The sequence below is a fragment of the Mustela putorius genome, unplaced genomic scaffold (genome assembly GCF_011764305.1).
Source record: "Mustela putorius furo isolate JIRA1106 unplaced genomic scaffold, ASM1176430v1.1 tig00000430_pilon_pilon_pilon, whole genome shotgun sequence".
In the NCBI taxonomy this organism is placed as follows: Eukaryota; Metazoa; Chordata; class Mammalia; order Carnivora; family Mustelidae; genus Mustela; species Mustela putorius.
The window spans coordinates 9,124,150-9,143,436 of NW_025421377.1; the positions used below are offsets into that span (position 1 = coordinate 9,124,150).

The 19,287-nt window shown below is 38.6% G+C and overlaps 1 protein-coding gene across 1 annotated transcript in view; it reads left to right on the forward strand.

Annotated features, from left to right (window-relative positions):
• The first annotated feature begins 21 nt into the window (after positions 1-21).
• The window catches only part of POLR2B (RNA polymerase II subunit B), a 46,721-nt gene continuing 27,455 nt past the window's right edge, over positions 22-19,287 (forward strand). The window contains exons 1-9 of the mRNA XM_013047306.2: positions 22-109; positions 385-449; positions 549-734; positions 6,344-6,416; positions 10,775-10,925; positions 12,929-13,041; positions 13,165-13,384; positions 13,961-14,119; positions 17,332-17,496. Coding sequence (XP_012902760.1) covers positions 716-734; positions 6,344-6,416; positions 10,775-10,925; positions 12,929-13,041; positions 13,165-13,384; positions 13,961-14,119; positions 17,332-17,496 — 900 coding nt within the window. The 5' untranslated portion in view covers positions 22-109; positions 385-449; positions 549-715. The remainder of the gene's footprint in view (positions 110-384; positions 450-548; positions 735-6,343; positions 6,417-10,774; positions 10,926-12,928; positions 13,042-13,164; positions 13,385-13,960; positions 14,120-17,331; positions 17,497-19,287) is intronic.

The following is a 19,287-nucleotide window of genomic DNA, read 5'->3' on the forward strand; positions in this document are numbered from 1 at the left end:
CGCACTGGGGTTCGAGATGCGCCTTAAAACCTGACTTAAGCCCGGGACTAAGGGTGGGCTGTCATTTGTCGGAAAGCGCACTTCGACGTCTCCTTTCGCTGCTCCTTCCGTGAGTTCTCGCGATGAAGGATCTGAGGCCGGAGAACCCGTTCAAAGCTACGTCAAAAGCGTCCGCGATTAGCTCAGCTGGGTGGACTGGAGAGGGTAGTGAGGGTTTGTGACCTTTCAGGCTTCTTCAGCGCGTCACCGCTGGCACAACGTGCTTTTAGTGAATCACATTATTTGAAAGCTTCATGTTTTTGGTCTGGGAAGTGCAAAAAAAAATGCCTCATATTCACGGCCTCAAAACCCCTTATTAATAAATCTTTATTTTTTTTTTTTCAGGTGTCACTATTTGTGCAACAGTATTGAAAAACAAAAAATTTAATTGGCGGGATCCGACCGTCACGGTAGGAACCGTTTTCCCAATCAGCCACTGGAGGCGGTGGTTTACGATTTGCGCGTGCGCAATTTTAACCCTCACAAACCGTACCCTCCCACTTGCGCAGGCGCAGATCTTTCGTTGGCTGCTCTGTGGGCAGCCATTGGCCTGAGAAGCAGAGCATTCTGGGAACGCCGGAGACGGAAATTACTCGCCTCACGCTGCGGGTGCTGTCGGCTGCTGCGCGATTTTCTCTGATTCCAGGAGTTAGGAACTTGGGAACCGTTTGCCAATATGTATGACGCGGACGAGGGTAGGTAACCCCTCAGAACACTCTGCGACGACCTAAGGAGGGAAAAGAGGGGAAGCTGACCCAATGGAGGGTTCGCGGCCTCCCCCTTACTCGCGGCTCCAGTGTTCCCAGTCGTACCCCCAACATTCCCCAGGGGAACGAAGCTGGGATTGTGAGAGATGGAGGGTGCGGGGAACCGCGTTAACGCCCCTGCGCGGGTGATTCTTGTTCTCTCCTCGTTCGGCTCCTGGCTAAGTCGGACATCGCCTTCCCGGATTGAAATGGCGTGCGGAGCAGTAAGACAGTTTGCGCTGTTTTGACTTTGAAGCAAAGGGCTCCTTTCTTGATTTCCCCCGAAGCCAGAGTGAATGTATTTCGAATAGTTGAATTGTTGAGTGTCAGCCTGTGCCGAGCATTATGCTAGGCTTTGGAAAGAGTATAGTGTGTATGTCGGGGCGCTCCTTCATGCTGTCGTATGTCTAAGTAAATTGTCTTAGAGGATGACCTTTAAATTTCGTCTTCCCACAGATGGAAGAGTTTTCAGGTGTTCTGTATCCTATGGAGTAGGGCCAGTATGTCTTTATTTTTTCTTTTCACATGTAGAATTCTTAGTCGAGTCTATTTTCATTACGTGTTTTTAATGCTCGGTCTTCCATACTCCACAGCTACTATTTCAAACCACTTTTTTTCTGACTCCCAGTCTTGTGGCCACCTCTCCCGTTTCTCCTTATTCCCAGGCCACTGCATGGAGAAAAAGAAGCAAAAGCATAAACTCTGCTGTTTAAACTTCTCTTTCTCTTGTCTTGAGTCTGAAAACCTATTAGTATCACTAGGTTTCTTAATTCCTTTCTCAGAAAAAAAGTTAAAAGTTTTTTTTTTTAGCTTAACTTTTTGAGTCGGTAGCATAGTCTTATGGCTCTCAAGGTAGTAAATATAAAAAGGTTAAAGTGTAAGCTTTTATTCTTGTCCACCATCTGTGTAGGGTGAGCCCCCTCCACAGTAGGTTCTCATTCCGGAATGCTTTATGCATATTCAAGCAAATATAAATGGGATTCTGTATTCCACCCTTTAAAAAAAAAAAAAAAAGGTAACACCCTTTTCTGGATGTGTGTGTGTGTATTTTTAGGAGATTTTCCTGAGCACCTCATTTTTTTTCATACCTACCTAGTTTGTACGAATGTTCCTTAAGTAGTGTTTTGTTGATGGGTATTTGGGTTATATCTGATCTTTTTCTGGTTCAAATAGTGCTGTTAGGAATTATCTTTTTTTTTTTTTTAATTTTATTTATTTATTTGACAGAGATCACAAGTAGGCAGAGAGGCAGGCAGAGAGAGAGGAGGAAGCAGGCTCCCGCTGAGCAGAGAGCCCGATGCGGGGCTCGATCCCAAGACTCTGGGATCATGACCTGAGCCGAAAGCAGAGGCTTTAACCCACTGAGCCACCCAGGCGCCCCAGGAATTATCTTGTACATGTAATTTTGTCCAATGCAAGTATGTCTGTAGGAGAAATTCCTCAATATAGAATTGTCAGCACAAACAATATAGATGTTTAACATATTGCAGATGGTACGAAGTGACCTTTATAGAGATTATACTAGTTTATATTCTTTTTTTTGAAGATTTTATTTATTTATTAGAGACATAGAGCACAAGTGGGGAGGAGAGGGAGAAGCAGGCTCCCCTTGAGCAGGAAGCCTGACATGAGGCTCCATCCCAGGACTCCTCATCATGACCTGAGGTGAAGGCAGGCAGACACCGAATGAGCTACCCAGGTGCCCCAATATATTCTCATTAGCAATGTATAATAATCCTATGGGAAGAGACTTAAAGTTATTTCATTTATCAGGTCTGTTCCAGCATTGAGTCTACAGTCCCTTCCTGCCTGTGTCCTTTCATATCTTTTTTTTTTTTTTTAAGTATTTATTTATTTATTTGAGAGACCGCATAAGTGGGGAGGAGAGGAAAAAGCAGGCTTTAGCAGGGAGCCTGACTTGGGGGTTGATTCCAGGACCCTAGAATTGTGACCTGAGTTGAACGTTGGTGCTTAACCAACTGAGCCATCCAGGTGCCCCTCTTTTTTTTTTTTTTTTTTAAGGTTTTATTTATTTATTTGAGAGAGCACAAGCATGAGTTGGGAGAGAGAGGGAGAAGCGGAAATCCCTGCTGAGCAGGGAGCGAAACATGGGGCTTCATCCCAGGACCCCAAGATCATGATCTGAGCTGAAGGCAGATGCTTAAACTGACTGAGCCACCCAGGTGCCCCATTTTGATAGCTTTATTGGATATACCCTTATCAGTTTTTCAGACACTTCTTTTCACCTGGCTTCTTTTTCTGTGTGAAATATTAGATCTCTTGTACTAAAAAACAAAAACAAAAACAAAACAAGACACACACACAAGTTAAACTCTTTGTTGTTGTTAAACTCTTTGTTTACTTTTTCTTCCAATATTTAGCCTTTCTCCATTCATTCACAGCCACTCTTCTTAAAAGAAATAGGCTCTTTGTTGTTTCCAATTCCTATTTTCCAGTTTCTCCTCAACCTATTCCAATTTAATTGTGCTCTAGCCAGTACATTAAAACAGCTCTTAATAAGAATGTCAATGACTTCTCAATTGATAAATTAAAGGGACATTATTTCAAAGCTTATCCAGACCCCGTGGTATTCAGCATTGTTGATGGCTTCCTCTTGGAAATCATTCCTTCCTTCTGCCGCATAACTCTCACGTAATTCTTCTTACCTGACATTCCTTCTTGTTCTCTTCTATTTGTATTATTTCTGGAGGATTCCATCTCCATGGCTTTAGGTACCATTTATATGTGGATCACTTCGAATTTATATATCCAGTTCAGGTTTCTAACATATCTAACTGCCACTGCACAACTCCTATAGATGTGTTCTAAGCTACTCAAAGTTGGCACTGCCCAGACTGAGCTATTTTCCGTTACTCATCATCCTTCCTAATCTGTTTTGTCCTGTGTTCTCCGTCTCAGTGAGTGCTATCCCCCTGTTGTGTTGTTGAAGCCAGAAGCCGGGCATCATTCTTGATTCCTCTCTTCTGCCCCCATTATCTAATGAGCCACAAAGTCCTGAGGGTTCTGTCTTCTAAATATGTCAGATCTAGTCAGTTGTTTGTCCCCTCTGCCATAATTTCTAGTTGGGGCCACCACCGTCTCTTATCTAGATTACTTCCCTGGATTCTCATCTGGTATGTGTGCTCCAGGTTTCTTGGCGTTTCCGTTCACCATCCATACTGTGGCCACAGTGATCTTTCAGAAATGAAAATCTGATCTAGCCAAACCCTTGTTAAAATCTTAGAATGGTTCCTCAAAGCTCTATTGGTAAAGACCAGTCTCTTTTACCACTCACACTCCATGCTTCAGCTACATTAGCCTTCTTTCATTCCTTGAGTAGCTTTCATTTTGAAGTCTTTTGTGCAAATTGTTTTTTCTTTTTGAAAGACTACTTTCTCTGCCCCTCACTTCCTCACCCTTTCTTTTTGCCTGGTTTACTCCTATTTATTTATCCTTGAGGTCTCTGCCCAGCTCTGCATTGGGGAAGTCTACCATAACCTCTCAGGTCTTGGTTAGAACTGTCCATTCACTTTGTTTTTCCTTTTAATTGACTTCATCTTGTTTGCATCCCTCTAGTAGGTGATGATCTCCCTGAGGATACAGCCATCTCTTATCTTGTTGAAGGTTGTGTCTCCAATGTCTGGGATATAGTAAATATATTCAACAAATATTTGCTGAATGGGCATGGCTGTGTGAATGAGTCTCCTTCGTGGATTCATTTTTTGTCACATGACTGTAATAGAGGTATTCCTTAATATCCTGCCTTCAGTCTTCCTTCTGTTTGGAAGCTCTCCGTATTCTACCAACGACTTGCTCATGATTCTCAGCCGTTTGTAATTTAGTTCCCTTATTTGAGCTTTATATTTACATCCAGTTGTTTACTGCAGGTATTTAAAGGGATAAATGATTCACAAGTATACCTAAAGCTAACCCCCTCATTTCTCTCACCTTCTCGCTTCTCTTTGTGGCTGTGATAGTAATCTCTAATCTGTCATCAAAGTTAGATATCCCAGAGCTATTTTGGGTAGCTTTGTCTTTCTTACTCACTCCCACCCACATGTCAGGATCAGTAATTCCAATCTGCTCAAGAGGCATTTATTAAATAATTTGCTTTGAACATGTATTAAATTTCAAATTGGAAGCCCTTAAGTTCTACAGGCTATATAAGTTAGAATATAAAAACAAAAATACAACACACTTGTCTTTTAGATAAGATGTTGAGACTATTAGCAGAGGACCAGTGCACTCTTGATTTTTTAAATCCCCTGTTGTTCAAATTACTATTGCTGCATAGCTATCCTGAAATTTGGCTGCTTAAAAATTAATGTGTTCATGAATTTGGTGGGTCAGGAATTTGGATAGAGTGTTGTAGGAATGATTTGTTTGCTCCATGATGTCAGTGGTTTAGTGCAAAGACTCAAAGGTTGGGTTTTGACGACTAGGGCCTCTATGATCTAGAGAGTTTATTACTCACGTGTCTGGCACCTGGCTTCGCAGGACTCAAGGACCAGGATTGATAGGAGCATCTGTAAGTGTCCTTTCTCTATGGTTTGGGCTTCCTTGTACTAATACCAGCCTTAGAGTAGTAGGACTTAACTAATGGCCACTCAGAGCTCCAGAAGCATGGGTTTCAGTAAAAAAGGTGGAATTGCATTGCCTTTTCTTACCTAGCTTTTTAAGTCATGCAGTGTGGCTTCAGCTGCTTTCTTTTAGTTACGGCAGTGCCAAAAACCCACCCAGATTTACCAGGAGGAAACATAGACCCCCCTATATCTTTCTTTTTCCCCCAAAGATTTTATTTATTTATTTTTGACAGAGACACAGCAAGAGAGGGAACACAAGAAGGGCAAGTGGGAGAGGGAGAGGCAGGCTCCCTGTTGAGCAGGGAGGCCAATGCGGGGTTTGATCTCAGGACCCTGGGATCGTGACCTGAGCTGAAGGCAGATGCTTAATAACCGGCCACCCAGGCACCCCTAAACCCCTATATCTTGATGGTAGGCATATCAAGTGACATTATGAAAGAGCATGTGAAATAGCAGATACAATTGTGGCCATCTTTGGGAAATACGTCTGTCATACCTTTACCTATATGAAATCTTGCTGTATTAAACCACTGCACCTTAAGGTATTGCCCAACTATTGGAACCCTGCTCTGGCTTTACACCCTTACCCTAATCTTTCACTCCAGTCTCTGAGGAGCTTATTGATCAGAGGACTGTATGCTTGCTCCTAGTTATCATTTTAGTTAGCTATTAATGAGAATTACATGGACTTTCCGGAGATGATGGGATATTAATGAACTCAAACAACTTACACTGAACCTTTGTAATGTATACTGGGAAAATGCCTATGTGATATAGACCTTTGTATACTTGGATGTGTACCTATGTCTATTGTAATATATTAGTAATAATTCAATTAACTGAAAGTTCAGAAAAGTGGGGTGAAAAATTGCTTTTTATTTAACAAATATGTTTCTGCTACTTCAAATCATAGGAGCGAGATGTTAACAACTAGCATTTTATTGCACACGGGTATAATGTTTTTGGTTTTTGCAGATATGCAATATGATGAAGATGATGATGAAATCACCCCAGACTTGTGGCAAGAAGCATGTTGGATTGTAATCAGGTAACTTTGGAGACCAAACTTCATAAGCTTTAAAAGCAAAATAACCTATAAAGGGATTTCTTGCTTATTCTGTTCTTAAAAATTAGATGTTTATATGAATATGCTACATGGGAGCTGGTTTCTCTATTTATATATTTAACTTGAACTTTTAAAGTATTTCAGACTTAAGTAAAGTTACACAAAGAAATTATATATACATTTCACTCAGGTTCCCTAGATGTTAGTTAACTTTACATATTTTCTTTGCCTTTCCCTTTCTCTGCATATTTTTCTTCTGAGATATTTGAGAGTAAGTTACAGATTAAGAATATTCTTTTACATAATCATAGGTCATCAAAATCAGAAAATTGATATTAGTACAATAATTTTTTTTAATATTTTATTTATTTGTTTGACAGACAGAGATCACAAGTAGGCAGAGAGGCAGGCATAGAGAGAGGAGGAAGCAGGCTCCCCGCTGAGCAGAGAGCCCGATGTGGGGCTCGATCCCAGAACCCTGGGATCATGACCTGAGCTGAAGGCAGAGGCTTTAACCCACTGAGCCACCCAGGCGTCCCAGTACAATAATTTAATCTATAGATCTTACCCAGATTTTGCCAGTTGTCCCACTAATGTTGTTCATAGTAAGATACATTTTTTTCCTGATCCTAGATCTAACCTAGAATTATATACTGCATTTAGTTTTCATGACCTACTTTTTATCTTCTGTAATTTAGAACAATCCCTCAGTCTTCCTTTTTTTTTTTTTTTTTTTTTGACCTAGGAATTTTTGAAGAATTCAGGCCAGTTGCTTTTTAGAATGCCCCTCAGTTTGGGTTTTTCTGATGTTTCCTTGTAATTAGATTCAAATGATTACTTTTGGCAGCAGTGATGTTCTCTCTGCAGTCTATCAGGAGGCATGCGATGCTGTTTTTTTCCATTACTGGTGTTAATTTGATTTTTTGGTTTTCTTATTATTTTAAATGGATAAAGTTACATTAGATTGTATTTCAGCCCAAATTCCCATCCAGTTCTATGTGTAATTAAAATGTAACAAAACTCAGAAGCCTTACATGTAGGTAAGAAAAACAACTTTTAAGTATTGAAGTAACATCCTGCTGTATTAGGATATAAAATGCTACCACAGTTGCTGTGTATATAGTAACATGATGATAACTCTGAGCCCCTTCATCGCCAAGATGCACATCCTCTTTGTTGACAGTTTCTTCCTTTTCAAAGAATATATGCTTCCAACATTGTACCAATTGTATTTGGAGTAAAACTGAATCTTTTTGAACCTTGTTTTATTAAAAATGTATTGAGATTTTGGAATGTAAGTGTATATTTTTACTACTAAACATGGGCTATAAAAACTTTTTTTTTTTTAAGATTTCATTTATTTATTTGACAGAGATAGAGAGCACAAGTAGGCAGAGTGGCAGGCAGTAGGAGAGGGACAAGCAGGCTCTCCATGGAGCAGGGAGCCTGATGTGGGCCTCAATCCCAGGACCCTGGGATCATGACCTGAGACGAAGGCAGCATCTTAACCGACTGAGCCACTCAGGTGCCCTAAAAACTTTGTATTAATACATTTGTATTTTCTATGATCATTCAGTATTAGACACCAAGAGGCATCTGACTAGGAAAAAATAACTAGGTAGATATTCTGTGGGTATGCCTATATTCTACAATATCCAGGGAGAAGGAATATTTTAATCTTAAAGAATTGTTTTCGGAATATGTGATTGGTTGTTCAAGGTAAACTATTGTGAATAGTTACCCCATTTAGCATTTGTTACAAAATACTTGATTTTTATGTTTTAAATGACTATAGGTGCTTTGTTTATTGTGAGCTGATGCTTTGTTTTTTTTCACTTTTTAATATCAAATGATTTTTTCCCAAGCGGTGTGATTATGATGTTACTTAATATTACTAGGGACTTTAGTAAGATGACTTCTGGTAAAATAATCCAGATAGTTATAAAATGAGATATTTCTATAGTTTAGGTATGTAAAGAGCAACCTTTTTTTTTTTTTTAAGATTTATTTATTCGAGAGAGAGTGCACGTGTGTGCCCGCACGTGTGAGCAGGGGGAAGGGCAGAGGGAGAAGGAGAGAAACAGACTCCTTGCTGAGTACAGAGCCCCACATAGAGCTCGATCCCAGTACATTGAGATCATGACCTGAGCTGAAATCGGGAGTTGGGTGCTTAACTGACTGAGCCACCAGGCTCCCCAGGGATAACAGTCTAATGAAACAGTATTATAATGATCTTGGGAAGTCTTCCTGGAGGAGTGAATCTTATCCATAGTTTTGTGAAGGTTTTTTCATTGTTAATTGTCTATAAAAACTATTGTTATTTTAGTTACAGACAGTGCCTTTTTCCATGTGTTTCTTACATATCAGTGGTGGACCCAAGTGGTTGTGAGAAATTTCTTTCCTGTTAGCTCACAGTCTATACTGAAGGAAATTGCCCTATCCATTCTTTAGGCTGTACCTTCTGTAAGGATGATTGTGTGCTGTTCTTTACCATAGGACCTAACTTCTAGTATTGATGTCTATGATTGATTGAATCAGGGTGAGATCTTGATTCAAAGTCAGCCAGTTAATGGCCTGCTGATGACCTGTGAAGTGACCTGGTGATGCCAAAATGGAAGACTGGTGGTTAGTTGGGCTGTGCATATTGCCTTAGAAAATTGATTTGAGCATAAGGGTAGTGGCCAGGGAAAGGGGAGCAGAAGCTGAGAAAGTGTCACAGGTACAAGATGGCAAGGGTTACAAAGTGAAGGAATTGAGACACAGGGGTGTGCCAGAGGGCCAGAGAGATAATCTCCAGAGGGCCAGAGATATAATCCAGTCCTTAGGGTTGTGGTGGATCTCAGAGCCTTAGTCTCGCTGAAGCCCAGGTATACAGCTGGTAGTGAGTTGGTGGTGAGGAGTGAGGAGTGAGATTGCTCTTGTACTCACATTTTTTTGTACATTTATTATATATATTCTTCTCCTTTCCCTCATGTGAATAAGTGTCTCTTCCTTGTAAATCATGTATCTCTCTTTCAGATTCTTCATTCTTCTTTAGAGCTTCATTGTGATTTCTGTATCTATTGGTAACTCTCATCTGTTACCCATACTTCGTTGTTTTCCCCCCAGATTTTATTTATTTATTTGACACAGAGAGCTCACAAGCAGGCAGAGAGGCAGGCGCAGAGAGAGGGGAAAGGAGGCTCCCCAACTTGAGACTTGATCTCAGGAGCCTGAGATCATGACCTGAGCTGAAGGCAGAGGCTTCAGTGGGTTAACACTGAGCCACCCAGGCGCCCCAGCCATACTTCATTTTTTATCATCAGTCATTTGCTGAGTATTTTCACTTGAATGACTTACTCTCATCTCACCTTTAACATATACAAATTCGAGCTAATATTAAACCTAAAATTGAAGTTTTTATATCTTCCATATTTTGGTCATGGGTATCATCTTCCCACTTACTCAAATTAGAGTTCTTTTATCTTTGACTACACATTTTCTTTAGTTTAAGACTTACTTCCTGAGGCGCCTGGGTGGCTCAGTGGGTTAAGCCACTGCCTTCGGCTCAGGTTGTGATCTCAGGGTCCGGGGATCGAGTCCCACATCGGGTTCTCTGCTCAGCGGGGAGCCTGCTTCCTCCTCTCTCTCTCTGCCTGCCTCTCTGCCTACTTGTGATCTCTGTCTGTCAAATAAATAAATAAAATCTTTAAAAAAAAAAAAGACTTACTTCCTTTAGAGATATCAAGTGAACACATGGGGAGGGGCAAAGGGAGAGAGAATTGTAAGCAGACTTCTCACTGAGCGCAGAGGCCCACATGGGGCTTGATCCCATCACCTTGAGATCACGACTCAAGTCGAAATGAAGAGTTAGATGCTTAACTAACTGTGCCACTCAAGTATCCACATTTTTTTTAGTTTGAAAAAAATGTTTCAAAGGGGTTGGATGAAGGGCGCCTGGCTCACTCAGAGGAGTGTATAGCTTTTGATCTTGGGGTCATGAGTTTGAACCCCACGTGGGCCGTAGAAATCAAATAAATGAGTGAATGAATAAATGAATAACTTAGAGAGGTTGGATAAAACTTACCTATAAAGAACATTTATATTAGCACTTCCTTATAGTTCTTTTGTTGTGCTTTAATTATTTTACCCATAAGTATAAGTCGTGTTACCCGAAGCCTAACAAGTTCTACAAAGAAAGTATTCCTGGTCTCACTCTGATTTTGGATAACTCATCATATCTGTGTAATGATGGACTGGTATTTAATGATTGATTATTTGTTGGATTTAATTAGAAGGAGGAAATATGCTAGAGAAATCACTGACTTATAACTGGTTCTAAACTCTTAATATTTTCCCAGTTCCTATTTTGATGAGAAAGGCTTGGTCAGACAACAGCTGGATTCTTTTGATGAGTTTATTCAGATGTCTGTTCAAAGAATTGTGGAAGATGCTCCACCTATAGACCTACAAGCTGAAGCTCAGCACGCTAGTGGAGAAGTTGAAGAACCGGTAAGACGATTATTCTATTAAAGTAACGTATGTGAAAGGAGAGTTTTGTTTTGAAATTTCAGTCCTCTTACCTGATCTAAAGGTAAAAGAAAAGAAAGTTGGTGTTTTTAGCAGGGTATTTACAGCATCTTTTATCAGTTCCTAATTTATTCTTACTAGTGAAGAGATACAGTTTTGCAAGTAATCTGAAACCTAATCCTTATTCAGATAGTAGGGATTTAATAGTTGGGGAGAGGGAACTTAAGAAATATGATCTACTAGGAGAAGCAAGGCATAAATAGTTATATTGCTTCAGAAAGACCCCCTTTTTTCTTTCACAGTAAGGAATCATGAAAGAAAATCTATTTGAAGGACTTTCCCCCTTATTTTATAAGAAATACATTATTATAACAAAATAAGAGATAAGAGAAAATCACCCAAATGTACCAGCTATTCTTGTTTTTCTAAGTTCCTCATAGTCTTTGTTATTAGCATTATTAAAATCATAGCAAGAGTATACTTTTATAATATAATTTATAATTTTATAATTTAAATGAATGATTGTAAAGAAATATATAGTCCAAGTCTATCCCTAGTTTTTGAAGAGAAGAGAGATGGCGAAACTGAAAAAGAAAGTGAGTCAGGGGAGTCAGGGAGAGCCCCAGTTCAGTCCTTTTTTTAGCTCATCTCCTGAGGGGTTATCTGTTCTTCTCATTCTGGTTGGAGATGCTACATAGACTTTTGCTGTTAAGAACAAAAATAATTGGCCTTTCTGGCATTGTGCTGGAAAAGGGGCATTTAAAAAAATTTTCTTTTTTATGGTTAAGCATTTTTTTCTTCCTGGTATTTGCAGAACAAAAGAGAAAACAATGTAACAGACTCAAAGTGCCAGTACTATTAAATATAATCGAGGAAGAGGTCTGAAATTGGAGTATCAGAACTTGGTGGAAAAAATGGGGGGAGACTTAAGCTGACCATGAAGGGCAGGGTAGGACTGTCTTAGTAGAGAAAAGATACTTAAGGCGTTCAGCAAGAAAATACTTGGTGTTATTTGACTTGGGAATGGAATTACCACAACAGTCAGTATTGATTTTTGTCTTGATCTGTCCTTTTCTTTTCTTTCTTTTTTTAAAAGATTATTTATTTATTTATTTGGCAGAGGTCACAAGTAGGCAGAGAGGCGGACAGGTGGGCGGGGGAAACAGGCTCCTTGCTGAACATTGTCTGTCTCTCTCTCTTTTTAAGATTGTATTTATTTATTTGAGAGAGAATGAGTGAGAGAGAGCATGAGAGAGGAGAAGGTCAGAGGGAGAAGCCGACTCCCCAAGTAGCTGGGAGCCCGATGCGGGACTCGATCCTGGAAGTCCGGGATCAACCAGCTGAGCTACCCAGGCGCCCCCATTGTCTCTTTGTCCAGGATTTGGTTTAGAGAGAAACCCATATCCATTTATCTCTGGAAAGTTCTCTTGGATCTTGTTTATTGGGGAGCAAATAGATACTAATTGAAAACGTTTTTTCCCTTTTGGGGTGGGTGAGCTATAGTCAGGGTTGGAAGTTGGAAGTTCTCAGTCCTTTATAGAGTAATTAGGATTTTTTTTGAGTGTTGAAGAGGTAGGTTAATTTTTTTTTGGTGTTTAGTTGTCCTGATTATCTGATTTATCTTTTCTTTTCTGGTAACTTTTTTCTTCTGACCTTAACCAAGGAGAGGGCACATAAAGTTATATAGATTATTTGCACAAATCCTTTAACTATTTGGTATAAACACAGAGCATATGAGCTATGTGCGTAGTCTTTATTTACTTGGGATATTTTAAGACTGTTTGTCTTTTGCCTTAAGAAAGCCATTAAGTATTCAACTTGACATCTATGGAATATGGATATTGGCTTTGGAGAGTCTCTGTAGAAGTAAAGTGAGTTAATTTCAGCAGTTTCTAGAGTTGCGTCTAGTGAAAAATGCTAATGTTGATTAAAATGGAATCTTATGGAAAAAAGTTATCCTTTTCATGTTTTTGGTTTCCTTTTAGCCAAGATACTTGCTGAAGTTTGAACAAATTTACCTCTCCAAACCTACCCATTGGGAAAGAGATGGTGCTCCTTCACCAATGATGCCAAATGAGGCCAGATTAAGAAATCTCACGTAAGACTTTTTCCAGCAGTTGGTATTGACATACAATTCAGAAAATATTATAATTTTAACCGGTTCAATTGAGAGTTTAGCAAATATCTTACTATTACATAATTGTGATCTTTGTTTCTAAAGGTATTCTGCTCCACTTTATGTTGATATAACAAAAACAGTCATTAAGGAAGGTGAAGAACAACTTCAAACTCAGCATCAGAAAACTTTTATAGGAAAAATTCCAATTATGTTGCGTTCAACTTATTGCCTCTTGAATGGCTTAACAGATCGTGATCTTTGTGAGTTAAATGAATGCCCCTTGGATCCTGGTGGATATTTCATTATTAATGGATCAGAAAAGGTATAATAATTATTTTTTATTTTTATTATTTTTTAAAGATTTTATTTGTTTGTTTGTCAGAGAGAGAGAGCACACACAAGCAGGCAGCGTGGTAGGCAGAGGTAGAGGGAGAAGCAGGCTCCCTGCTGAGCAAGGAGCCTGATGTGGGACTCGATCCCAGGACCCCGGGATCATGACCTGAGCCGAAGGCAGCGACTTAACCGACTGAGCCACCCACGTGTCCCATAATAAGCATTTTTTACAAAAAATTACAGTATATAATTAAGATTTAAGTTGTGAAAGTTCAAATTAAAAAGTAGATTTATATACAGAAAACCTGGAGGTGGTAGTGGAATTATTTAGAGGGTGACAACTTACATAAACCAGAACTTTATTTAGCTATATGTTATAAAGGCTAGAGATTTGGTGTTCAAGCTTATATGTTTCTGTGAAGCATTTATGTAAAATGGAGTTTGTAAAGTTCAAGAATTGATATATCAGTGAGCCCATGGATCAGGTTAAGATGCAGATTTTGCTCTTCTTTCTACTTCAAAGACTTGTGGGACTTATGGCATAACTTTTTTGTTGTCCTTATAGGTTCTGATTGCTCAAGAGAAAATGGCAACAAACACAGTCTATGTGTTTGCCAAAAAGGATTCTAAATATGCCTACACAGGAGAGTGTAGATCATGTTTGGAGAATTCATCCCGGCCCACCAGTACTATTTGGGTTAGCATGCTGGCAAGAGGAGGACAGGTATGGACTGGAATATGATATTGTTTGGCTTTATTTCTTTTTGTCTAGTCTTATAATTTATCAGACTGCATTCTTAGTCAAAAAAGCTTTCGTCAGTGTTAAGGTAGGTCTTGTATTTACTTATTGCTAGTAGCAAATTACTCCAGTACCAACATTTATCATCTTACAGTTTCTGTGAATCTAGAACCTGGGTGTGGCTTTGCTGGGTCCCCTGGCTGAGCATCTCTCATAAGGCTGCAGTCATCTTTTTTTTTTTTTTTTTTAAGATTTTATTTATTTATTTGACAGAGTTCACAAGTTGGCTGAGAGGCAGGCAGAGAGAGGGGGAGGGAAGCAAGCTCCCTGCTGAGCAGAGATCCCGATGCAGGTCTCGATCCCAGGAACTTTGGGATCATGACCTGAGTTGAAGGGAGATGCTTCACCAGCTGAGCTGCCCAGGCACCCCAGTAAATAAAATCTTTTTTTTTTTTTTTGTAAATAAAATCTTTATGAAAAAAAAATGGGTAGGCTTTCTTGAATATTTGTCATGTGCTGGTTAGGTAACTCAGATTTCTTAATTTTTATCTTTACAACTATTTTTGAAAGTAGTTGTAATTGCCTCTGTTTAATTTCAAATAACAGTTTTGTATTTTGTTTTGATTAAGTCATACATGCACATTAAAATAGTTCAAAAGCTGAAAAAGTATACTATGATTTTTTTTTAAGAGTTTTAAAAATTTATTCATGAGAGACTGAGAGGGAGAGAGTGAGAGAGACAGAGACAGAGGGACAAGCAGGCTTCCGGTGGAGCAGGGAGCCTGATGTGGGACTCGATCCCAGGATCAAGCTGAAGGCAGACACTTAACTGACTGAGCCACCCAGGTGCCCCAAAAGAGTACACTATAAAAAGTAGTCTTCTTTTGACCATTCTTTTCCCCAGAGGTAGCTGCTTTTGATAATTTCTCATGAATCAGTTCAGAAATAGTCTTAATGCAAAAAATACGAATGGGAGCATGTGATACACACTAGACTTTGCTGTTATGCTTTGAAAACATGGATGAGCACTTGATCATTATTTTGTAGCCGTTATATTCCATATGCAGATGTAGCATAATTTATTTAACCTTTTCCCTTTTGATGGACATTTAGGTCTCTATTCTTGTGGCTTGCCAACAGTTCTGCAGAGCCTAATGCCACCTTTTTAAGTCTTATACAAATGAAGAACTTGGAGATAGAGAATTTTAACTACTTGAAGTTAAAGAGATATGTAGAATAGGTGTTTTAAAGAATTAAAATGGGGGGCACCTGGGTAGTTCAGTGGGTTAAGCTCCTGTCTTCAGCTCAGGTCATGATCCCAGGATCCTGGGATCAAGCCCCGCATTGGGCTCTCTGCTCAGCAGGGAGCCTGCTTCCGCCTTTCTCTCTGCCTGCCTGTCTGGCTACTTGTGATCTCTCTCTCTCTGTCAAATAAATAAATAAAATCTTAAAAAAAAAATGGCTTTTACTTATAAATATAGGTAGAACAGGGCCCAAGCTCAAGTATTTGGAAGTTTTGGAAAAGTATTTCCAAGTATTTGGAAAAGTATTTGGAAAAGATCTCAGGTGTTGCAGATATGCATTATTTGTTGAGAAGGATTTGCCTGGATCATGGAGAGCAAAGAAATGAAAACAGTATATTAGGTTATTGTGGCAGCTATGGGCAAAATGAATGAATTAGAGGCAGAGAAAGGAAAATCATCTGGTGCACCTGACTAGTTCAGTCGGTAGAGCGTACAGCTCTTGTTCTCAGGGTTGTAGTTTTGAATCCCACATTGGGTATGAAGATTATTTAAAAGTCAAATCTTAAAATAATCATCTGGATTTAGTGATAAGTTTGATATGTTTGTTATAGTATGAATCAATTAAGATTCTGATGTTTCTATCCCTAAGTTCTGGATAAAAAGAAAACTTTCGAGAATTGATTAAAAAAAAAAAAGATTTATTTATTTATTTGACAGGCAGAGATCACAAGTAGGCAGAGAGGCAGGCAGAGAGAGAGTGAGAGAGAGAGGTGGAAGCAGGCTTCCTGCTGAGCAGAGAGCCCGACGCAGGGCTCGATCCCAGGACCCTGGGATCATGACCTGAGTCGAAGGCAGAGGCTTTAACCCACTGAGCCACCCAGGCACCCTAAGAATTGATTTTTAGAATGTAATGAGTTCATTTTTTAGACAAAAGATTTTGTGAGGGTACGTGATGTATGCATTATTTTTCTTGTGTTCTTATTCTGAGAAAGATCTGTGATGAAACAAATAATAGATTGAATGGAATAACTGACATGGAAGTAGAAACAACCAAATGGCATTTGGAGATATGAGGGCTGAGGGTACAGGAAAAAGAGCAAGATGAATGTTTGGATATTGTTCATGAAGAGTGGTTAACTGAAGACCCATAAGTTGGGATAAGGTGTCTCAGGACCAAGGCCTGAATAGGAGGAGAGAGATGACAGAAATTGTTATTAGAGGGACCATGATAATGTAGGGTTATGAAGCCAAGAGAGGATAGAGCTTAATATTAAAGAAAGAAATATAATTAAAAGGGAGAAACCAGTTATTTGTATGAAAGTGTAGGTTAGTAACTTTCATTTTATTTTTGTATGTGTGTGCAGTTAAAGAGAAACTGGAAAAGATAAATTTTTGGAAAGAGGCTTTTTGTTAATTTTGAAATATTCAAATGAGAGATACTTTACAGGCCAGCTCTGAGTTAATACTTGTTTTTCATTTGTTGCTTAGCTTTTTCCCCATATTTGTCCATATGTGTGTATATATTTTTACCCCTCATGTCTTTCTTCAGAGAGTTTTGTGTGGTCCATTTTGTTTTGTGTGTGTGTGTTTTGTTTTGTTTTGCTTTTTTGCCAGGGGACAGGGTGCAGGATCAGTGTTCATCTTCTTTTGTAGCTAGTCAGTTGGCTACAAATGTCAATTCCAAGTGCAGTATTGGGTAATTCTAAGAGAGTCTTGGCAGGCAGATAGTAGAGGATGGAAGTTCTCTCATGCCTACATGATCAGCTGATTTATAAAGTTAGTAAACCTGTTCCATTGGTTTTTAAAAGGAGCCATAGTATGTTCCTTAAAGTATGAAGGTATACTTCCTTTGAAATACATACAATGAACATGTATATGAAATGATTCTCATGATGTTTGTACATGGCTATGATCTCTTTGTATTGATATTCAAATGATGTTTTATTTTTCTAGGGTGCGAAAAAGAGTGCTATTGGTCAGCGCATTGTGGCAACCCTACCATATATCAAGCAGGAAGTTCCCATCATTATCGTGTTCAGAGCATTAGGTTTTGTGTCTGACAGAGATATTTTAGAGCACATTATTTATGATTTTGAAGATCCAGAGATGATGGAAATGGTAATGTGAGAAAACAAAGTGTATTTGCAGTATTTTACAAGAGGTTTAAAGTTACTGTTGCTAATCTTAAAACATAATAGAAAGATGCTCTGAAGAGTAATTTAGTTGTCACAGATCCCATGCCATTTACTGTGTAGTGAAAGCCTGCAGCCTTGCTTCAGCGTCTTTTTTGACAATTTTGTGTAAAATAGACATAAAAACTAGAAGCAGCCAGAGTTCATGGACAGTATCAAGAAGAAACCCTGGTAAGGAAAATCATGAAAACATACAACGCTGGTGCGATTTAGTAAAAAAGGAAAATGAATAGTTGATGCCTTCTTTTTTATTTTGAGATAATGTCAGACTTATAGAAAAGTCGCAAAGAACTCTTGTATACTCTTCACCCAGATTCACTAGTTGTTAGCTGTGCTATATTTGATTTCACATTCTCTTTATATACACACATTATTTTTTTCTAGATCATTTGAGAGTGATTTTCAGGCATTGTGCCTTTTACTCCTAAATACCTCAAAGTATGTTTCCTAAGAACCAAGACATTAATTACATATTCATAATATGGTTAGTTAAATCAGAACCTTTCACTTGGCTACAGTACTGTTAAGCCATAGATCTTTTTTTTTTTTTAAAGATTTTATTTATTTATTTGACAGCGAGGTCACAAGTAGGCAGAGAGGCGGCAGAGAGAGAGGAAGGGAAGCAGGCTCCCTAGATCCCATTCTGAGATCATGACCTGAGCCGAAGGCAGTGGCTTAACCCACTGAGCCACCCAGGCGCCCCAAGCCATAGATCTTATTTAGATTTTTGCCAGTTGTCTAGATAATGTCCTTAATGTTTTTTCTTTTTTTCCTGGTTCAGAATCCAATCGAGGATTGTGTATTGGATGTCATTTTTATGTCTCTTCAGACTCTTTAAAAAATGTTTTGTTGTCTTTTCCCTCAGTGTTTAATAACATTGAAGTATTTGGAGAGAATAAACCAGTTACTTTGTAGAATTTGCCTCAATTTGGACTTCTCTGGTATTTCTTCATGATTAGATTCAATTTATCCCTTTTTTGCCAGTAAAAATAAAGAAGCAATATTGTGTGCTTCCCAGGACATTGCATCAGGAGTCATGTGATGGAATTTTGTTCCATTATTTGTAATATTAACTCTACAGTAGCCTCTTAGGTTCCTCTACAGTAAAGTTACTGTTTTTGTGGAAAGGTTCTTTGAGTCTAGGTAGATATCCATTTCTTTGTCAGTGCTTTTTATTAATGATTCTTGTCTTGGTAGTTGATAGTTTTAAAGTTGTCCTGAATTGTTCAGTCTTTTAAGACTACTGAGAAATAAGGTTAAATGGAGGCTAAACATTGGTCACGAAGTGAATTGTTGGAGTGAGTATATGTTATTAGAGCACTGACACAGTTCCATGAGAAAATTGAATTCTGGTTAGATTTTACTTTAAGCTTTTAACAGTGTTCATATATTTTTTTTTTTTGTTTTTGTTTTCTTTAAATACTTAAATATGTTAACTACTTAAGTATTTAAAAGAAAATATATGTTATCTTTTATCCAAAGGCATCCCAAATGATTCAGACTGGATTTGGACCAAATTCAAACTAGAATTTTCTTAGTAAAGTGAAAGAGTTGATTCATTTTCTGTATGTTATTTATTTATTTATTTATTTTTGAAAGTTACTACATATTCCTTTAGCTCTTACAAAGCTTGGGCCAATTTTTACAGTCTGTGAGTCAAGCGTTCACTTTGCAAAAGTGCTTTAATTTTTTCTTCTGCAAATATTATCATTATTCC